At 42.6% G+C, this 11,175-nt stretch overlaps 3 protein-coding genes across 3 annotated transcripts in view; all 3 read left to right on the top strand.

Moving 5' to 3' along the window:
- The window catches only part of srp72 (signal recognition particle 72), a 14,436-nt gene extending 12,171 nt beyond the window's left edge, over positions 1 to 2,265 (top strand). The window contains exons 18-19 of the mRNA XM_037675159.1: positions 1,408 to 1,567; positions 1,660 to 2,265. Coding sequence (XP_037531087.1) covers positions 1,408 to 1,567; positions 1,660 to 1,843 — 344 coding nt within the window. The 3' untranslated portion in view covers positions 1,844 to 2,265. The remainder of the gene's footprint in view (positions 1 to 1,407; positions 1,568 to 1,659) is intronic.
- Positions 2,266 to 3,616: 1,351 nt separating this feature from the next.
- LOC119408359 (snRNA-activating protein complex subunit 1) lies at positions 3,617 to 4,799 on the top strand. Its single transcript, XM_037675160.1, has one exon. It carries the CDS (start codon positions 3,623 to 3,625, stop codon positions 4,787 to 4,789), a length of 1,167 nt encoding a protein of 388 aa, XP_037531088.1. The 5' UTR covers positions 3,617 to 3,622; the 3' UTR covers positions 4,790 to 4,799.
- A 1,082-nt stretch (positions 4,800 to 5,881) lies between these two features.
- On the top strand, positions 5,882 to 10,003 carry arl9 (ADP-ribosylation factor-like 9). Its single transcript, XM_037675161.1, has 4 exons — positions 5,882 to 6,269; positions 8,166 to 8,343; positions 8,455 to 8,630; positions 9,694 to 10,003. Exons 1-4 carry the CDS (start codon positions 6,027 to 6,029, stop codon positions 9,868 to 9,870), a joined length of 774 nt encoding a protein of 257 aa, XP_037531089.1. The 5' UTR covers positions 5,882 to 6,026; the 3' UTR covers positions 9,871 to 10,003.
- Positions 10,004 to 11,175: the final 1,172 nt, after the last annotated feature.

The following is an 11,175-nucleotide window of genomic DNA, read 5'->3' on the forward strand; positions in this document are numbered from 1 at the left end:
TGAGGACAGTCCCAGAACAGCTGAGTGTGAGGACAGTCCCAGAACAGATGATGTCGTCTCCTCAGAGCTGTGGCACAGTGAACACTGGCTCCACATTCGGACGGCACTCAGAGATTATACGATTGACAGGACAGCATTTATACAGAATCTTTAGAGACACTTCTCGAATCTTATTTGTTATGAAATATTTTCTAGGCAGCAACCAAACATTTTTCCAACAAATATTAAATGAATTATCCCAGAAGAATACAGAAGCAGGTTTACTAATACAGTCTCTAATTATTAATTCTCTAATACATTTGTTTGTTTTTTCGCTTCAAAATGGGTCAGAGTTGCCGATGAACGATTCTTCATTTAAATAGTTTGTGTTATTTTGTACAGATTTAAATAGTTTGTGTTATTTTGTTCAGAGTTTGACGTCAGTGTTTTCACACCAGATGGAACGGCGTCAAACACAATTACAAATTCTCTCGGCAGCACCGGAAAATTATACGTAGTTAAAAATTCACTATAAGAGTAAGTGTTGCCTCTTTGTTCAATAGTTGATGTACACGAACGATGCTCTGTCAAACCATTTTTTGAAAAACATGGATTTGTGATTAAAACATGTCTTTGTTGTTCCAGGTAAAATATTTGTGTGGGGAGAAATTGTGTTTGTGAACCAAAGTCCAACATAAAAGCAGCCGTTTGTGGAAATTGGAGAGTTTGACCGGGATTTTCTCCATGCTATAGTTGCACCTTAAAATAAAAGATAAACCACCCACTGCTTCAAATACGTGTCGAAATAAAGTTCCATAAAGAGTTTGGATTTAGGAGATCTCTTTTGATCCACTTGATTTTAAAGGAAGAGTTTAGAGTCTAGTACATTAAACCCACCAGAGCACAGATTATTTATCATTACATTTTTCCGGATTAGATGAACTTTCTTCTTCCAAATAAAATCAAATAGTTTTGTCCACTTTTGAAATGGTATCCTTGGAAACCTCGAGGGCAGAAGTCGCAGACGCCAAACTGGAAAGACCTTCAGCCTCGGAGAGTAAGACTCGACCGGAGATGGATGAATCTCTCTGGACCCATAAATTTAATTTCTTTTGGATAACCGTAACAAGGGGATTGAAGTTTTCACTTAATCTTTGGTCCTCTTCTTTTATGATATAAATACCAAGATATTTAACTTTGTGTTTTACTGGAATTCCTGAGATCTCTGTGTCATGACAAGTTTTAATAGGAAGTAACTCACATTTAGATAAATTAAGATTGAGAGCTGAAGAAAATTCACCAGCAGCTCAACAGCACGTTTAACGTGAGAGCAGTCTTTAAGAAATAATCTGCCAGTTGGCTCAGACATATTTCTCTACCAGCAATTGCTTTTAAGCAACTGTTTTTTTTATGAAATGTGCTTTTTAGGAAAACTGCCGAAGAACTACGACCCCAAAGTGACCCCTGACCCCGAGCGGTGGCTCCCCATGAGGGAGCGCTCGTACTACCGAGGCAAGAAGAAGGGCAAGAAGAAGGATCAGATCGGGAAGGGAACGCAGGGAGCGACAGCAGGAGCTTCGGCTGAGCTGTGAGTGGACCGCCGCCTCGCCCACAGAGACGTGAACGTCGGCCATCTTGTTTTTGAATCCCGACTTTCTGACGTCCTTCTGTCTTTTTCAGGGACGCCAGTAAGACGGCCAGCAGCCCCCCCACGTCCCCGAGGCCAGGGTCTGCGTCCGGCTCGTCTGCGGCGCCCGGCGGCAGCGGTGTAGTCCCTCCACGACAACAGAAACCCTCGGCGTCAGGAGCCGGCCGCAAGAAAGCACCACAGAAGAAGAAAAAGGGAGGAAAAGGAGGCTGGTAGCAGCAAGGAGGAGTCTGAGGGCGGAGCTTTTTTCTGTTCAGACTTTTAATTTAGACACGAAACCAAACTTTTCGTTTTCTTCGACTATAAATCCTTTTTGTAAAAGTTACAAAATAAAATTGCAGGTAAAATCTTTAAAGGACGGTTCCAGTGCTTTTATTTTGTTAAATATTTGTGTCCTCAAACAGAAATGATCTAAACAGTTTCTCTCCTGTTCCGAGTATTTTTCTTCCTCCGAACGTTTTCCAGCTTCAGTAAACGACAGAAACGTGTCAGAATGAACTTTAAATGTATGAAATTAAAAGTTTAATCTTTAGAATCACATCGGATAAATCTGTGGTCCTTTTGTTTTAAACTTTTTCATAAATAATGCTCGATATATTTTAAATATCTCAATTTTAGAAGACTGCTCTTTAGGATTTAAGACTTTTTTTTTCATTGTTCTGATAAAACAAACGTCTTAATAAAACTCTGAACAGTAAAACGTCTCCGGCAGTTTTTGATTTTTACCACACAACCTTTAATCTGTTTATTATAAGATATTTGATTAGGAGTGTGAAACTTCACATAGCTTGAATCTTGTATCTCTCTCTCTAATTTAATTTTAAAAGTTCTAAAACACTTTTCTCATATTTGATTTCCTCTGATTCAGGTTTTTTGTCAAACGTGTCTTTTATATGTAAAATATTAAATATTTTAGTTAATATACATTTTAGGGGGTCACTGAACACACCATGACTGAACCTTGACTCGGGGTTTACTTTTATTGTTAAATCAAGTCAAATAAGTGGAAATATCTCAATTTTAATGACTATAGCATTTTTGAACAATTATGTTATTGATTAAACAGTTTTTATCGTTAATATTTGATCGTTTCTTCGCTCTGCCGCTAACGAGCTGCACGTGTGCTACTATGACGAAGAAGTTCGTCTTTGAATTAGTCTTTTAAAAATAAAGATCAATGCGCATGCGTGAAGTCATTAGCGCCTTGCTAAAATATAATTCATAGCTACTTCCGGTATCTGCTAAAGACGCAGTACAAAACTTTAAAAGGCAAATATGAAAAATCATTCTTTAATCACTTTTTTGTCTTTAAGGAGGTTATAGTCATTGATAGTTATGAATATACACAAAAGATAAATAAAAATAGATTACACATTAAAGGAGCGGAAGTAGATATAGTTTATCTGGATCACGATGCATGTAAATCACCGACTGAGCATGCGCATTAGTGGTGTAAAGGACTAGTCCGTTGAACTTTTATTTACTGTTCCAGTTTAAAAACTAATCAAACATGGACTCGTCCCACTTAAAAAAACTGCAATTCTTCAACAATTCAGACCTAAACTTCAGTGTTTATGTGGTTTCACGACAAACCTGTTCTCATGGTGCTATATAAATAAACTGAATTGCACTGATAAAGTTCAACAAGTTAATTTTTAACAGTTGGTCCACTCTGTGGTAAAATCTGTTACTTGTTTTATTGTGAAAGGTTCAACAGGAAGTGTTGACTGTCGGTAGACTCGACAACCTGACGTGTAAAAAAAGAATTGAGTTTATGGATTTAGATAATAAATCATAAATCATTTATTAATAATAAGATTAATAAATGAGTTTGAGGTGCTCTACAACGTGTCGCTTGTTAGGCCTCAAGCACGACACAAAAAAGTTCGGAATTTCCCTTTACCGGGCCGAGAATCAGCGGCTGGAATCGGAAGCGAACTTCACCGCCCTGGTCATAAAAAGCAGGTGCTCGCGCGCGTCTCCTCCGTGCTCACCATGCCTAAAGGTCCGTCGGTTTACTCTGGGTCCTTCTACGGTCCTCTGACCGAGGACGTGGAGGAGCTGCTGGCCCGGTTCCAGCAGACGGAGTCGGTCAGGTTCCAGGAGTTCTCGTCCCTGTGGAGGGACAGGAGCTTCTCGGAGGTCTTCCTGGGTCTCAGCAGTGGAGACCTGAAGAGGTTCTCCAGGATCTGCATGTCCACCGCCGTCAGGTTCTTCCTCCCCCCCAACAGCTACCAGGTCCGGGTGGGGGGTCTGTACCTGATGTTCGGTTTCTACCACACCCAGAGGACATGTCCTCCTGTGCAGATCCGGCTGGCTCTGAAGGACTGGGTCCACGTCCAGGACTTTCTCAGGAACTCTGTGAACGGGGAGCATCATGATGTGCTCTACATCTTCCAGAAGCTCCTGGCGGACAAGGCCTTCCACTTCACGGCCATGCCTCAAGTTCTGACCTTCCAGAAGAAGCGGGGACACCAGACTGAGGAGGTCTACCTGAGCAGAGACCAGGGGGTCCAGGACCTCATATCCTCGAACCTCCTGGACGAGCTGAGCAGCGTCCAGGACCACTACGAGAAGCTGAAGGTCACCGTGGGCTGCAGTGTCTCCATGGCCCACCGGGACTTCAGCTCCCGCCTGATGGACTGCATGTCCCAGGAGACAACCGTCCCCTCAGAGACCAGCGAGGACAAGAAGGCTGGAGCTGGAGACGAGAAGGACGAAGAGTCCAGCAGCAGAGCCAGGCTCCTGTCCTCCATCAAGCAGAGGAGCTACGGTAACTTCCAGGAGGCCTCCAGGTCCAGGAGATATCGTAAACTGGAGGTGGTGGACTTGTCCTCCTTGGACGTCCAGCAGGTCCAGGAAGTTGGACCTTCACAGAGGAAGAGGCCCGTCTCTCTGAGGGCTCGGACCCAGAAGACCCTGGTGGTGACGGAGGAGAGGAGCTCCGTCCAGCGCTGGCTCCTGAGCACTCCTGAGGGGACAGAAGGAGTCCCGCTGAAGAGGACGAACCCACCTGAGGGACAGTCCCAAGACCCGAGGGACAGTCCAAGACCCGAGGGACAGTCCAAGACCCGAGGGACAGTCCAAGACCTGAGGGACAGTCCAGGACCTGAGGGACCAGGAGGACATCCCTCTTTAATTTTTTGCTTTAAAAACATTTAACCGGATTTCACGAGAATATTTAAGTTGATAAATAAATAAATTCTAACTCGTCTGTTAAGAATCTTTAATTTAAATCGATAAAAGCACAAGCTCAGTTAGCTGTGGCGGCCATCTTTAGTTAGCTGACCAAAGTTGTAACGTTCATTGTTTGTTACTTAAAAATCCATCCAGTGGTTTTAAGATATTTTGCTAATGCTACAGACACACAGGTACAAACATTATCGCCCGCCCCGGCCTTTCGTCCGCGTGTGGTAATAAACATCTATGAGGAATTATGGCGGGCATTTATTTCCTTTGGCGCCATCTAGTGGTCAAATGTTGAAACAGCACCAAATGTGGCGCACTTTGTTGCCAGATGTGATCATTGTTGCGTCCATGCAACACAAAGTTTTTTTTTTTAAATAAAAATTAAATATTAAGTTTTGACATTTTTGTTCTAAAAAAAAAAATTAAAAATCACTGGTTTTGTTCACATGAACTCTCTGCCCCTTGTTGACCTGGAAATTGCACACTCACCTAGCACAGATACAAAAGTTTGAGGAAAAAAATCGGATTATTTTAAATTTGTTTTTGTCTTGAACTTTTTTTTGAATAATTTTAAAGCTGCATTACCCAGAGACTCAATGGGATTAACCTGTATAAATCAAGGTTGAATGAAAATTACGATCTCTCGTTCCTGGCAACCCGGCTGTTTGGCGCCACCTTGTGGTCATATCTTGAAACTGCATCAAAACTGTGGCGCACTTTGTTGCCAGACATAAGATAGTTGTCGGGTCTATGCAACACACAGTGAAATGTAAGTTTTTACGTTTTTGTTCAGCAAAAACACTGGTGTTTTTCTCCTGAACTCTCTGCCCTTTGCTGACCTGGAAGTTGCATCCTCACCTAGCACACATACAACAGTTTGGGGCAAAATCTGATATTTTTAAGGCAAAAGTACGATATTTCGTCATCTCTTTCCTGGCAACCCTGATTTGTTAGAATCTTTGTCGCCATCTTGTGGTTCTATGTTGAAACTGCATCAACACTGTGGCGCGCGTTGTCCGGATGTAGAAGTTCATCCCAGGCGCTTCCTGTGACTTTAATCCACTTGTTGAGGAAGAGGAGGAGGCCAAACAGACGTGGGAGCCCAACTCTTCATCTGAACCCTAATAATAATAATAATAATGAATAAAACATTTCATCCAGACGGGTAAACGGCGCCCAAACACAGCAGCTAAGCCGCCTTATTAGAGCCATGTTCAGTCTCAAAGACGCCGGAGTTCTCGGCGTCTCCGCGGTTCTTGCCGGGGGAGTAGCTTACGCTATCTGGAACCACGTTGCCGCCCCTCGGCAGGAAAAGCCCGACACACGGCCGAGAAAAGCCGGCGGAGCAGGCGATAATGCCGGCGGAGAAGAGAAGCAGGAGGAGGAACGACATAAGGCGGCTCCGGTTGAAGAAGCCGTCGTAGCTCCGGTCGAAGCTCCGAAAACAGCCGCGGTAAAGTTGATTCTACGAACATGGCGGTTTAATAAAAGTTTAAAGTTTAAATTAACCACCACAACAAAGATTATTTGTTTACACGAACTATTATCCAACTTTACTCTTAGTAAATGCGTGTATTGGAACTTCCACAGCACGTTCGGGCACGTTTTCCTGCAGTTAGTCCGTGATGCATTCTGGGAAATGTAGGCGATTATTAATTCGAGTTTCCTACCAGATTAAACTCATTATCCGTCCAGTCTAGTTTTCAGATTACATTAACTAGTTAATCTCAGGTCAGAAACTAATCCAAACACAGTTCATAACCGTCTTTTAAAAGTTCTTAGTTTTGCTTTAAGATAAATTTTGTGTAGAACATTAAAAAAAAAGTTGTTTGGCAATTTGGAGGCAGAAAATGCATTTTTAGGTAATTTGAAATATTTAAACATAATTTTATGTAAAATAGTTTTACGAAGACAGCAGAAGGAAAGAATGGCAAGATGAGAAACAGCTGAGCGAAGTGAGACGGGGAGCAGGTGCGAGTGGGCGTGGCTTAGAGCACCTGGGACAAATCGGAGTTTCATAAAAGCTTAAAACAAGTGCAAATAAAAACCAACTGCCGAGCTGAAACAACACTGAACTCTGTTTCAGAGAACTGGAGCGAAAATAAAAATTTTAATAAAATACAGAAAGTGAAAATGTGAACGCTGAAGAAGCTAAAACTGACTTAAAACAGCTAAATGGAGCTAAACACCAGCTAACACCTAATGTAGCAAAAGGCTAACTAGAAGAAAGAACTAGTAAAACTAAATAAAACCTATAGTTGCAAAAAGCTAGCTGAAAGTAGCAAAAGTTCAGCCACAAGCAAAAAGTAGCTAAAGGCTAACTAAGAATATCAAAATCCAAACTAGTAGCTAAAAGTAACTAAAGGTCAGCTAGAAGCAAAAGGAAGTAAAACATTAGTTAAAAGGTAAAGTAGCATTAAACTTGATAATATTGGAAAAAGTCTAGTTAGAAAATAAAAGTAGCTAAAGACTACCTAAAAGTATCAAAATGCTAGCTAGATGCAAAAATTAGCTAAAGACTAGCTGAAATGATGAAAGTAACAAAGCCCTTTTAAAAGCTAGTTAAGCTAACTAAACGCAGTAAGAAGCAATGTTTTTATTTTTATTTTTTTTACCCTTTATTTATCCAGGTAGTCTCATTGAGCCACGAGAACTCATTTTCAAAAGAGACCTGTTGGGAGAAGTTAGCAACAAATCGTCTCGAAGCTAAGCTAAACGCCGTTTTAAAGGTAATAGTAATAATTATGGTTAGCTAAACGCTAACTGTAGCAAGAAGTTTAATGTAGCGAATGATTAGCTGAAAGCTAAAGGTAACAAAACACTGTTTAAAAACTAATGCAGCAAAAAGCTAGCTTGGACTAAAACCTAATTAAAAGCTAACTAAATGCTAAATAAAAGCAAAACATTTTGTAACAACACATCAGCTAGAAGCTAAAAATAACAAAAGGCTAGTCAGAAGCTAAAAGTAGCTAAATGCTATCTAAATCTTAGGTGATTAAGAGCTCTAATTAAAAGCTAAATTAATGCTAGCTAAATGCTAAAAGAAGCTAAACGTTAAATTAAAACAGCTATAGGACAGCTAGAAGCGAAAAGTAGTAAAATTCTAGCCATTATTAAATGTAGTAAAAGGCTAGCTGGAAGCTAAAAGTAGCTAAAGTCTAAGTGATTGATCCACGGTAATTAAAAGCTACATTTATGCCAACTAAATGCTAAAAGAAGCTAATGACTGAGTGTTTGTCTCCGTGTGTCCCTGTGGTGGACGTGGGACCTGTCCAGGGTGTCCCCTCCTCTCCCACAGTGACTTCAGGAGACCAGAGTACTGGTCCTGATGGTAAACTTCTGTTTCCAGCCGGGTCCCACGGAGTCAGAGAGGACTCAGGTTCTGGTTCTGGGTCTGGATGGATCCGGTAAAACGAGCCTGCTGCGCTGTTTCTCCGGCGGTGTCCCAGAGCGGGACGTGGCTCCGACGCGGGGCTTCAACGCCGTCTCCTTCGGCAGAGACGACCTGCGCGTCGAGTTTCTAGAAAGTGAGTTGTAAACATCAGCTGAAGCTCTGAGAAACGCTGAAACGAGCCAAATCGTTTTCGTTTGATCCGCAACGTCTTTGGCGACGGTCTCTAATCGCTCTGATGTTTCAGTCGGAGGTGGGGGGGACCTGCGTCCGTACTGGAGGAGGTACGTGTCCAAAGCTCTGCTGCTGGTCTTCGTGGTCGACTCCTCCGACCCGAAGCGTTTCCCAGAGGCCAAGGAACACCTGCACGAGCTGCTGACCTTTGACCCCTGCCTGCCCATCATGTTGCTGGCCAACAAACAGGTAAATCAACAAAACAACCGTCTACTTTGTACTGTCCGTTTGGAAAGATTCCAATAAAGTTTTTTCCCTCGTCAAAGATGGAGAGTTTGAACTCTAATTTATATATTTGTACATTTTTAAGGTGCAGTTGTAACTGACACAATTAAACCGTTTTAAAAACTAAACGGACCAGTTAAAGTCCATAATCTTCTGGTTTTATTTTGGAAAAAGCCTCGTGTGCAGAGTTTTAGTTGGATGTTAAGCACACGATGGTCTTAAAGCAAATATTGAGTAAACTTTTATTGTCCGTCACCAAAATAAACAAGTAAAAAAAAAAAAAGTAAATTCAACATGGCTGCCACAGCCAGCTGACCTCAGAGGGCACAGAAAAACACCACACATCAGTCAGTTGGACAGATGTTGAGCTAAAATCAGGTGTGGTAGTAGCTGAGAGTTGTCCCAACACGTGCTTTGGGTCAACTCTCTGTTAGCAAAATATCTCTTGAACCACCCGATGGATTTTAATGGAACATTTAGAAAGTCGTTTGTTGAGCATCTACGCCTGAAAGTTTTTGAGTTAATCCAATTCAAGATGGCTGCCTCAGCTAGTTAGCATTAGCCAACGTAAAAATGGCAACAACTCAGTCGGTTTTGCAAGTATTCAGCTAAAGCTTGGTTTGGTAGTAGCTGAGACCTTCCCTAACAAAGTGGTTCCCAACCGTGGTCCCTGAGGAACACCATCCTGTATGTTTTAGTTGTTTTCCTGCTCTGACACAGTTACATCCTCATGTTCTGCAGAAGCCTGTTAATCACCTGTTCATTTAAATCAGGCGTGTTGAGACAGGGAAACGACTAAAACATGCAGGGTGGTGTTCCTCAAGGACCAGGGTTGGGAACCATTAGTTTAGAGGAGTTCTGTTCCTTTGTTGTTGTTCTGATTCTCAGCGCCACAGAAGGAACTTAAAAAAAAAAAAAATTTAAAGAATGATCAAAATAAGATTCAGCGTCTGAACAACAAAAAAACGCATCAAAGCGAGGGTGTGGAGTTTCATCTGGACCTAGGTGTTCTTTGGTTTGATTTCAGGACCTCCCGGGCTCCTGCAGCATCGCGGACCTGTTCGGCGACCTGGCTCTGTCCGAGGTCGGGGACCGGATGCTCCTCCTGATCGGGACGCACGCGAAGCCGGGCGAGGCGGAGCTGAGCTCGGGCGTTCAGGACGCCCGGGACATGATCGCCCAGATTGTGGCCGACGCCAAATGAAACGGACGCTTTCTCTGTAAAACGAGCGAACGGCTGATCCGTTAGTTTTATTATAAGACTCGTTTTGTTTTTTGACTTCAGGCTGTTTCGGTCCGAACGTTCAAAATAAACCAAACTAAAGGCGGTTTCGTTTCTGTCGAGATAATTCAGTCCCGTCTTTCTGCCAGTCGGTGTCGCCAACGAGCCGCTTGACGTTTCCTCTTATCGAAGAGACGCCGAAACTTCAGCTTCAGCGTTCCTGTTTCATGACCTTTCTGCCTCCTGAACACTTAACGTCACCTTCGTTAATGCTTATCGCTTTGTAAACTGATCAAAATGGATGTCGGGGGTTTATTCTGGTTACAGTCCGTGTCCTTCATGTTTCAGCTGTTTTTGATGATTGTAAATGTTTCGACGTGCAAAAAAAAAAAAAAGAATAAACCTCGGAGTGCAGCGTGAGCTGCTAGAGATCGTCACATTCCTGTTTCTAAACTTAAATAAACAGTTTTATGGGATTCTGTGATTTCCTTGATTCTTTTTGTTTTCAAGAAAAAAAAAGAAACTTATACATTTATTTCAAAACCTTCTCCTGATGTTAAATTTGTAGAAATGTCTCTTTAATCCGACTGACAGGCTTCATCAGCTGACCCGTTCGTATCACGTTCAACATCCTTGAGTCTGTCAGACGGGCGGCTCTAACCGACCCGGCTCCAGTTTCAAGGAGTCCTCAGGTGTGGTTGCTAAGGACTTGTGGCTCCTTAGCAACAGCGGCAGGTTGAGGTCCGGCCGGCAGGTGAGACGATGTCCGGACGACGAGGTAAATTTAACGAACCCGTTCCTTGTTCCAGGTGGTCCCGTCCTCGGGTTTCTGACGCATGTTGTTGGTTCTTGCAGGAGCTTGGCCCAGATTTGGTCCCTCAAAGAGGTCCGTTGTTTTGTTCCTACAAACTTTTTTCAGCTTGGTTTCATTAATTTACTAAACAACAACTAAAACTTGTTTACAAGGAAATCCAGTTGAGATGTGTGGCGTCAACAGAAACAAACTTCACGTTTCTGAGGTTTCACCGTCGGGATTGGAAAAAAAAAATCTTGGACGTTAGTCAGAAGCTTAAAAAAAAAGCTAAAGGGGCAAAAGGCTATGGAGGGACTAAGAGGCAAAAGGCAACCGAGAGGCAAGAAGCAAAAGGCTCCCCAGGGACTAAAAGAGGCAAAAGGTTACGGAGAGGCTAAAAGAGGCAAAGGCTACGGAGGGGCTAAAAGAGGCAAAAGGCTACGGAGAGGCTAAAAGAGGCAAAAGGCTACGGAGGGGCTAAAAGAGGCAAAAGG

Source organism: Nematolebias whitei, chromosome 4 (genome assembly GCF_014905685.2).
Source record: "Nematolebias whitei isolate Nwh7 chromosome 4, NemWhi1, whole genome shotgun sequence".
Lineage (NCBI taxonomy): Eukaryota > Metazoa > Chordata > Actinopteri > Cyprinodontiformes > Rivulidae > Nematolebias > Nematolebias whitei.

Bases quoted from the DNA above. Each gene is read 5' to 3' on its own strand.
- arl9 (XM_037675161.1), top strand. From the start codon at position 6,027: ATGTTCAGTCTCAAAGACGCCGGAGTTCTCGGCGTCTCCGCGGTTCTT. The intron at 6,270-8,165 runs GTAAAGTTGATT...TTCTGTTTCCAG, and splicing joins AAGCTCCGAAAACAGCCGCG to CCGGGTCCCACGGAGTCAGA. The intron at 8,631-9,693 runs GTAAATCAACAA...GTTTGATTTCAG, and splicing joins TGTTGCTGGCCAACAAACAG to GACCTCCCGGGCTCCTGCAG.
- LOC119408359 (XM_037675160.1), top strand. From the start codon at position 3,623: ATGCCTAAAGGTCCGTCGGTTTACTCTGGGTCCTTCTACGGTCCTCTG.